Source organism: Limulus polyphemus, unplaced genomic scaffold, assembly GCF_000517525.1.
Source record: "Limulus polyphemus unplaced genomic scaffold, Limulus_polyphemus-2.1.2 Scaffold361, whole genome shotgun sequence".
NCBI classification, from domain to species: domain Eukaryota; kingdom Metazoa; phylum Arthropoda; class Merostomata; order Xiphosura; family Limulidae; genus Limulus; species Limulus polyphemus.
In genome coordinates, this window is record NW_013665971.1 from 282,247 (window position 1) to 293,114 (window position 10,868).

Sequence of the window (10,868 nt, forward strand, 5' to 3'; positions counted from 1 at the left end):
TTAAAGTTATTTTTCCTAAAACATAGAACAGTAAATAAAGAAGTAAAACAAATAATTATTTCTTCTAGTTACAACCTTTGTACTCGGTTGCTGCTTGATGTAGGTTGCCAAGCCTTTAAAAAATTTGCAGGTGGAGGACATGAAACAAAATATTTTTTTAGGTTTTATATATACAGTTGAATAACTAAAAAATCATAAATTACTACATCAATACCATAGAATTCTACTATAATTCATAAAACATAGTAACTAAGCTGTATTTGGGTCTAAAAAAATATTAAATTTCGAGCAGACTAAAGACACAACCTATCTCCTTCAAATATTGGTTCAAAAGAAAGAAATATCATCCAAGCCCATTAAAATGGCTGAGAAAGCCACAAGGGGACATTCTGAGCTTCAGATTGGTTATTGATGTCATATATAGAAGTGTTTATAAGGGAGCATTTCCAAAAATGTAAGGAGGCGAGTGGGATGCCACTGTGTTTGATTTATTACGTGAGCAATATCTTAGCAATTAGAAAATATAAGACCTTCTTATTTTTTATTCTAGCTTGTCAGTATCTGTAATTTGAGTTTCTAATTCATGTGAAACTATAGACTTAGTATTTTGACTTCACAAACATTTAATTTGAACCAGTGCTGCATTCAACATACCACGTGACACACAAAAATCAGTGTTTATCTGTGTTTTTTAATATTTACTTTTAAGTTAACAAATCGAGTAATGTATAGTTCTAAAATTTGAATTATAATCTACAGTTTGATACCAAACTTACTGACATAAATTCCTGAAATAGTATTTCAATAAAAATTTTGAATGTGAGTCAACAAATGAGATGATTTGGCCTTTAACCTGTGACCCGTATCGAAACGGTTAATATCTCTGAAACTGAATCAATTCTTAGACATTTTCTAGTAAAAAACTAATGAAATAGAGTTAATGCTACTGTTTTTACTTAAATTGTAAAATTGGATATGCAAGCGCGACCTTTACATCTGAGAGCTGTACTCTGGTCATAATAGAGTTCAAGGTCAGGCAAAATAATTATCTCTGACATATTGCAAATTAATAATTGATTTAAGCACTTGAAGTAGTGTTTATGATATGCTAACATGATTTCTTGAAATGCAATGTGCTGTAATATCTACCTTAAAACCTAATGATCTGTTTACACTCTCAGGCAACAAATCTTTCTCTTGCAGAAGACATAGTAAATTGTTTAGAACTGTTTAAGATAAGAACAGTATTTTGTAAGGAGAAGGTGCTAACACCATGATAATTCTCCTTCAGTACCATTTATTCACTAGCTGTATGTAACCAATATCCACAGTTGTTCTTGGCTTGAAGAAAGTGGTGGCTGATGATCTAATTGTTTGGTACAATGACACAGTAACCACTGCTGTTGGTCCTTGCTTCAAGTCATTGCGATTCTGTGCCAAAGAGCATAAGTTCAGTGAAGCTGGCAAATTACACTATAGCTTTTGACAAAGTTCAGGTGCACACAAAGCTTGGCATTCCTCAACTACCCAATCCATTTCCCCAATAGATGTCAAAGTGTCCGTCTGAGAAAAAGTTTAAGAGTCTACTGCTCTTCCTTGTAAAGCTATTAAACCCACTGTGAGATATATTGTATGATGCATGTAATATAAAGATTGAGGCCTCAAAGTCATATGTTACAAGAGTAAGTGAGGCTTTATAGGAATACTGAATGTGTTTCCCATGGATCAAAACCTTTTATACTACTGAAAGCAAAACCATTTTAAGTACCCACTAATAGCCAAACTTGGGAAGTCTCTTACTTTCTGTTTCAGCAACAAATTTACCATTTGAGCATATGTTTTATACAGCGGGAGACATTTTCATAGCTCAAAGGGCAAAGTTGAAGTCTTCTCATGTTTTGAAACAATTTTAAAGAAAAACATGGATTGATTAACTTCATACATGTTCTCTCAAGTGAAGTATTTTAATACCAACAATGAGCAATGAAGACAGAAACCTTATGTTGATAAAGAAAAGTAATTTATTTTGTCATTTTATGATATTGTGCATTATAATTTTAATCAGAAGTCTGTTTGTTTGATTTTTATCATAAAGTTTTAGTTGTGTTTATGCTTTGTTGTAATTCCTTATTACTGGTTTTCTGTCTAATCATGTTTTATTTTAAACCAATCGTGTCATCTGTGTTGATATAAATTAGAATTAAATAGTACATTGAGCAGTGAAGTAATATCAGTAGCCAGTTTAGTTATCCATAAAACTGGTTAATGATGTAAAGAGCCAAACTTTATCAGTGTTCTTAAGGATGTAAGATACAGACATAATTATGTAGATTACTGTTTGTTGAGTCAGAACTCAGTACTAAAATATTTACTGTGTACAGGGCTTATGTTTATCTGTTACTATCATTTTATTTAAAGAAAAATATATTTGTAAGAAAGTTTGGTATTTGTTTAATATAATACTTGAAATAACTTTGTTTAGAACATTTAAAGATGTCACATCTTCCATGCATTTTGTGCATTATATTCCAGTACAGTTACAACTATTGCATTATATTGTATACACAATTTGTGGTAATACCCACCAAAAATATGGACTTTCCTTTTTTTTTTATCTACAGAAAAATGGTTGGGATGCTAATGAAATGTTTAGAACAAATGCTGAAAAATATGGAGTGACTTCAACGTATGACAGCACACTTCAAGGCTATACGTGAGTTTTTATTTAAGCGTTTTTAAAATTTTATTGAGGTGGATTATGTTATATTCATAAAATAAGAAGCACATTTTGCTAGATATTGATTATGTTTGCTTTGTTACTAATGGTTACTACCCCAATTTTACATGTTTCTAAGGTGGTTTATTTATAAGAGGTCATAATGTTATATCACTGTCTGTGTTTTATCCTCAAAATTGACAAATGGGAGACCTCCATTTTGTTTAATGCATCATTATAAATTAAGAATGTAAATGTAATAACATTATTCATAATTCTTACATAGATGTTTTTTGTTTATGAAACTAATTATACTGAAAGCAAGTCCATTTGATACATTCAGTCCTCCCCCAAACACACACTGTGACTCAGCAGTTAGTGTTTAGGCTTAAATCACTGAAATTTGGGTTTTGATAACTAGTGGACACCACACAAATAACTAATAGCTTTCTGCATAACAACAAGCAAACATTATATCAAAACAGTTAATTCTACACCATTATATCAAAACAGTTAACTCTACACCATTATATCAAAACAGTTCTAAGGCTTTTAAACAAAATATTTTAAATTTGTTTCATTTTGTGATGATTGGTGGATTTTTGAATAGGTTATGAAAGGTTAGTAATTAGTTTAAAACAGTGACTGTCATATTTTAAACCAAAATGTAGTTTTATTGTGTAGCTGACAATAATAAATTTATACTGTTTTTCTTAATTTTTTCTAACACTAAATATAAATTACATTTCAGTTGCAGATGCAAACTGTTAGAATATATTTATTTTGAGCATGATAATTATTATCATTATGAAAAGGATGAACAGTATTTCTGTCAAATTTCTTCTTCAGTTAATTACCAGATTACCCACTATGTAAAGAATATATAATAATTATTCGTTAGATAACGTGAAGATGAGGAATATAGAATACAGTCCAATAACTTATTTTAAAATCTAGATGTTAACTATTTCATTTAAAATCATCATGTGATGGTTTTTTTATATACAGTATAAAATGATTTTAGGGATATTTTTAGGCTAAAGAATAAGTGAACTTTACTGGACACAGAACTATAATTGGGGTTACACACACACACAATTATAATTGGGGTTACTCTCTCTACTGATTTAATTAAGATATATATTTAATACAACATAGAGATGTTTTGTCAGTGATATCTACTGAACGTGGAATGTATTTTCTGCAAGCTTCAAACATCATGTGTTCTGCTTGCAACATGCTAAGATTTGTTGAGAGAGAGAAAGAAATTTTGGCTTTTGGTAATGATCTCAGTTGAATTTTTGTTATAATGTTGTTATAACCCTTAAACACTTTTAATTAATTACTAGTCTTTTTGAGGTTCGTTTCTTTAGCATTGAGTCTTTGGGGAAATCCTGAACTTTAACTTCTATATGTTTTTTTTGTTGTTGTTGTTCAGTTTTGAGAACATAACACCTGGTCTGCCCATGTAGGGTATAGCTGTAAAGTTGTATCTTGGGCATGATGGTGAATGGCAATGTCTTCCAATGGTAGGTCAGTTTATATCTCGAGATCACAACCTCCCTTATGTTTGAATGGGAATTACCAGTCATGTGAATAGTACTGGTTGCTCTAGGTAAGTGTGATGTTATCAATTCATCTAAATAACATGAGATTTAGATAATCAGGAACATTGTCTTGAGGAAGTCGATCAGCTTGAAGGCCCAGCATGTGCGAAATTCAAAACAAAACAAACCAAATGATCAGCTTGGAAAATAAGTCATGTGGGAGTAGAACCAGACTGATCAACTCACAACTCCAGTAAAGACGGCTTTGTGTCATCCATAAGATGAAGTACACGTGCTATAGATTTCTACTGTGTCAAATAAAGATTTTTCTTATTGTGTATCACACTTTGTGTTCAATCCAATTATTTCTTAGCACAGACTTTGTTTATTTTAATTTGGTATTAGTTCATAATTTGTCTTGCCAAACCTCCCATTATATAAGGGACCTACCTAATTTACTTTCAGGAAATCAGTTTGCCTGAAAATACCATACAGATGCCATTAAACTTTTTCTGTGTATGTGTTATATTTTTCAGTGGTGTAATATTTCATTTTAAATAATTGACAGTTTTTTTCTCTTCTAAAGTGTACCTTTGGAACGAAAAAATACTGAAGAATATAAGAAACAAGAAGCAAAAGCTATGAAAATAGCCTTGGAAATAGAAAATAGTCAGCAGTATCGCACAAGAATAGCGTTAGAAAATGGTGATGAAGAAGAAAAATATAGTGCTGTGATAAGGCCCACAGAAAACATGCACAATAATTCCAAGTAAGTTTTCTTGTATTTTTTTTCTCTCAGAAATTAATAGAAATAATAGTACTATGATGTATTTATGTTATTATTATTATTAACTTGTGAGCCAAACTTTAGGCTGAAATATGAACATAACATTTACCAAAGTTGTATGTGTTATGCGATCAGACTACAATGTACAAAGGTTCTATATATATATATATATATATATGGTTTGGGATCAAACAGAATTTATTATATGTATCCTGATCTAGTTTTTAAATTGGTAATACGCAAGTCATAAATGATATTTTTAAAGGTTTCTTATCAGTAACTACTAGTTGTTCTGTTTGTTTGACATCAGAAAATTGAAAATTTATAAAGTTTTATTTTGATATTGTTTGTAATACTAAAATCGTATTGAGTTATTGTTTTCTAAAATGTGTTCAAGAGAGAGAAAGAGAGGGTATGCTATATAACAGAAACAGTGGCTGGGACTTTTATTAGTTAAACCTTGGTTTTATAATGCAATAAATGTTTCAACTCTTGAGTTTGTGAGACAGAGGAATGGTTAATTTTATAGTAGGTATGTTCCACCTCAAAAAAGAAGAAACGTTCCAGGAAGTAAAGTGGTTCGAACCATAACACAGCCACCTTCGTTACACCCATCAAAGTTGTCACAGCATGTTGGTCCACATGCATATTCCTATGGCCACAATAGACCTATAGCAACAACAACACCAAGTCCTTTGGTCACCACTGTGACTACACCATCCCCTAACCATGCCTCTACCAAGCCATCTCAGACACCTGTAATTCCATTTCAGCAGCAGACAATTTCACCACATCAGCCTCATCATACAGTTCATTATCAGGAAGCCAAGGAAACAAGAGTTAATGGGGGTAAAATGCCCCAGTCTAGTAAGTCCTTTTTTGTTTTTCATTGTTTCAGCTAGCTTGCAGGCAAGCTGTTTTCTAACATGTATTTTTCATTTCATAAATAGACACACTGCATTTATAAAAGTAATTATGGAATATTACATAGTTGCACTGTTACCTTTTGTCAGGAAGTATTTTTTTAGTAGTATATATAGTGATGTAAATATATGGGTGTGTTGGCTAAGGATTCTTCTACAGAAGGTGTCTGTGACTTATTGGTAATAAATTTGACAATAAACAAACAGCATGCACTCCACTTGTTTTTAATATAACATATATATTCAAAACATGTTAAACTTGTATCCAAAAATTCTTTCACTGTGGAGATCATAGTTGTATTTTAAATACTATACAGTTCTCTTCTTGTTGTCAAAAATCCCCTTAGGCCGAACTATTTTTATCATAATAGAATCCGTGTATAATTCACTTACACTGTCACATGAGTTACTGCAGTTGTACCCTGAACTTCCAATAATAATCTGCCTTTTCATACTTCCAATAATTGTCTGCCTTTCATCAAAGTCCACACAGGCTGGTTCAGTTAGTTTAGAACACCCTTTGACAAGACAAATTATTCTCCTTATCTCTTTCAAACTGTTAATCTCACTCTAAAATATCAGCCATTAGGCCATTCACTCCCATGATGGTTAACTTTACGTTTTCTAACTTTTCTTTGACCGAAGTTCTCATTCATGTGACTTTACATTTACTCTCTTTCTGCTCATCTGGTCCCAGTTATTTATACGTCTTATCACTTAGGCCTTCTAGAAATCTCTATAGTCTTGACATCAATGAATTGCAAACACAAAATAAATAAATTAATAATACCACCTATACTAAACAGTCTTTTATGTCTCACACTTTTTCCTTATAATTAGTGTACCAGAGAAATAAAATACATATTTGAAAGTTTTAAGAAAGCTGACAATTCTAAGATAAGAGGATGAATTATTTGCATTCCCTAGTTTTTTCACACTCTGACTTTCAAAAAACTAATGTATAAAGTGAATGTACAATATGTACTTTATTTTTTATGGATTTTTCTTGCCTTTGTTGGAAATAGTGTTTCATGATATTAGAGATAAATTCGTAATAGTAAAACTGGTACGTAACAGAAAAATTCAGTGAAAATATTAGTAGTGGATTTTTGTTTTGTGTCATGACTGTTTTTAAAGTCTGTATAGATATGAAATATAAATTATTGAAAAGCTTCAATTTATCATTCTCTTATGTTTCTTTATCTATAAAACAGAAGAATTAAGGACAACTCTTCCAACAGAAAACAAAGAAAATATTCCTAATGTTGCACATGTAACTAGTAATACAACTGTAACATCTCAGCCTGTCACATCCACGTCTAAACCTTGTGAAAAAAGAAAAGACCAAGAGAGAAAGGGAGGGAACCAGAAAGGTAAGAATATAGTTTGATATTTATTTTAAAGAAAAATGGTTTTCAGTATGTGTAGTGAGCATTCTCAAGATTTCATCTGCCCCTGTTGTGTCATGTTGCTTTTTAAATTGTGTGTGTATCAGAATGGCAGTGCTTGGAACTAAAATATAAGAATTGTGACTACAAATTCACATTAAAGTCTGTACGGGCTATAAATCATGTATTATTATTTACATTAAATGACATCAAATATTAGTTTAAGATTACGGCATAAATGCTTATAATCATACATAATCTTTATTAAGGACAGAATCCATGGAGAATAGCTCTCTCACCCAGTGACTAAATGAAAAATTTTTGCCCTCACATAGCACCACAAGTTATGCTAGTCAGCTAGAGGTGGAGTAAGAAAACCGTTTATCCCCACTTTAAAAACAAAATGTTTATTACTAAATTTGTTTACGGTCACATATGAAAATATAAACATCTGTTCTAAAGGATTACTCAGATAGACCTAACAATTTCATTTCTTATTATTTGTATTTGGTCATTTAGATATGGTTCTTTCTTTTTAGTGAGGTGATAAAGTAAGCAACTTTGTCTTTTTTAATCCTAGAGGTGCAGAAAATAGTAATTAGTATAGTTTGAAGAAAAGTATAGAACCTAAACACTACCATCATTATGCAATTTCAATTTTTAAAATTTTCTTTTAAAAACTAACATCTCTTAAATAATCTTTTTTTTAGCATTATTATTTATTTTCTGACATCTTATAGTTGATATTCAACTGTTTATAGTATTTTTTCGAGTACAACTGTCTTGTGACAATTTCTGTCATTCACTAAGATTATCTGTGCCTCAGTAAACTTATCCTGCTTCAATTTCTGATGACTTAATAAAGCCCCTTTGCTGTATTCTTCTACCATCTGCTATTAAGGTCAATCATACTTTTGCAAAAATTGATTTAAGGCAATTTATTTACAGAAGAAATTTATTGGCAGAAGAAAAAGTACCAGAGATGTTGTTAAACCAGTCATGATAATTGTATTTTCAAATATTTATTTCGTTTCACATTTCATACCATTCACCTCAGGTAATACGCAACAATTATCATCTAACGTGTATGAAAGCTTAAAGTTTGAAAAATAAATACTATAAGGCTCACATAGTGCACAGTTAAGTCAGTTACATGATTTATGATGATAATATATTTACTATTACTATTCCACGAGTAATACAAAAGATATTTCTAGTTAAATGGTAAAATCAGGAGAAGTCAAACTACATGATGCTTCACAAATGTGGAGTTATAAAAAGCACCTGGAAGCATTTTCTCTTTCCATCTTATTCAAATATAGCACATTTAAAATAGCATAAACTTTGTCATCTGTTACTGTTTTCTATCAAGACAGAACTTCCCCTGAACTTAAAAATGTGATCAGTATACTTAAAAAGACCTCTCCTGGTCCCATTTTATTTGCATTTAAAGTTAGACATTTCTCTTCATTTAATGCCACTTATACGTTTTGTTTATGCATTGGCTATTTCCCCAAATCCTTAAAGGTTATTAACATTGATGTCACAAAGGAAGATGAAAAGTTAGGCTATTTACATAGCAGTTACAAGCCAATTGAGTTATTATAACAACAAAAAAATACCTGGAACAGTGCTATGAAGCAGCTCCATTGCACCCCACGTTGCAAGTTTTTTAACATACTACCTTATTATTGTTAAATATGATATGCCTGCCAACATAATAAATACAAGGATTCCTTAGCCTGTTTGAATGCAATGCATATCAGAAAGTTAGAAAATACATAATGCTAGCAGTTCATGTATAGTTTTTTCAATTATGTATTAGTTTTTGAAAACATTGTACATAAACGTTTGTTGTTTTTTTTGTTAAACTCACAAAATGGTAGTAACATAGTAGGTTTAAACTTTTAGCTTAAGTTGTTAATCTGCATTATTCCACAGCATTGATCAGTTTTTGAACAGACTTAACTTGTTTAGAAACTTGTGTGAAGTTCAACCTTAGTTCAAGCAAATTGTTAATAAATATTTTTTGTATTTTTATTTATAAACCTATAATAAAAAAATGCAATTCTTTGTTTTATTTAATATTTTGCCTACTATGGCAACATACATTTTTTTTAAATGTTTTAAATTACTTTAAACTAAAGGAAATTAAGGATGGCTCAATTACGAAAAACTTTTTATATGTGTAAGCTGGAAAACAGCATAGAGATCAGTTTATTTAAGAGAATGTTTTTTATATTGTTATTTTTTATTTTATTTAGGGAGAGATGAACAGTTGGCAGAATTTAAAAAGTTTAGTTCAGATTTCAGGGTAAGATTTTTGTTAACCTAAATATACATATTCATTCAGTTTTTAACAATTGTTAAAGTATTTTAAGTCATTTACTGAGTAAAGTGAAGTTCCTTTGATGTTAAAAATAAGGTGCCTGTTATTTCCATGCCAAAATGGTAAACTAGTTTTTAACTTTTTTGATAATATTGATCTTTATACTTCCAAAGTTTAATAAAGTATTATTCATGTCTTCACTTGTCTGTTCGAAATTCACATTCTTATTATTTCTAGCTGTAATGCTTTCAGAGCCTTTGGAAATTAATTCAGCAGTTTTTATCTGAAAATTGATTCATTTACCTAAACATTTTAAACTGTGATCTCTCGACCTTAGACACAAGGAGTGAGTTGATGTTTGTCTTTGTGCCTGCTATGTTATCTGTAAAAAGTCAACCTACAATTACTAACACTTATCTGAAGTTCTAAAAGGTTTAATCATATGTTTTTACATATTGCATGGTAATACAGTGTCCCCCCTGCCCTCCCACGTTTTTTTAATGGCACTACAAAGTGCTAAGTATGTTATACTGTTTGCTCTGAAATGTGTACTGCAGTATGAGGCTATAATTAAATCACCAGTTTGAAACCAGTAATGCAATAGAACCAGAAAACGTTGAAATATCTTTCAAATGTCACATCAGTGCTTTAGCTGTTGCGGTTAATTCAGGGTTACTGGGTGTACCCCCCAATCCTAGCTGGCGTGGAGTACGTGGGGGCCAGGCACTGACCTGGAGCCGTCAGACGAAAGGGCTTACAAGTAGATTAGCTTCAGTTGGCAGGGTTAGACTCCCTGGATGGGGTCCGCGCAACGTCGCAGACCAATGGCTGTTAACGCTGCAGGATATGGCGAGAAACCGGGCTCAGTGGCGGTCGTGCTGTATACATCTTATTGGTTTGTCTGCCTAATCTTGTCTGTCTGCCAAGTCCACTGGCGAGCGAGGCATGTTATGATGCGTGGCAGTGAAAGCCTCAAGGAAGCTGTCTCGCTGATGTCGCTGGACTCGCCCAGAGGACTTGTCCCGAATGCTTGTGTATGCATGGCTTAGATGCTGTGCCCCCGCCTGTATGTGCTCCACCATTTCCGTATTCATGGAGTGTTAGATCCCACTTTTGTCCCCATTTTCTTATAATAATAATTCATGATTGTGTGGCAGCTAAGCATCGGTAGAATTATC

General features: G+C 31.8%; 1 protein-coding gene across 1 annotated transcript in view; it reads left to right on the forward strand.

Moving 5' to 3' along the window:
- The window catches only part of LOC106457678 (ataxin-2-like protein), a 42,542-nt gene that overhangs the window by 23,035 nt on the left and 8,639 nt on the right, over positions 1-10,868 (forward strand). The window contains exons 7-11 of the mRNA XM_022383699.1: positions 2,622-2,713; positions 4,850-5,032; positions 5,580-5,917; positions 7,188-7,346; positions 9,626-9,690. Coding sequence (XP_022239407.1) covers positions 2,622-2,713; positions 4,850-5,032; positions 5,580-5,917; positions 7,188-7,346; positions 9,626-9,690 — 837 coding nt within the window. The remainder of the gene's footprint in view (positions 1-2,621; positions 2,714-4,849; positions 5,033-5,579; positions 5,918-7,187; positions 7,347-9,625; positions 9,691-10,868) is intronic.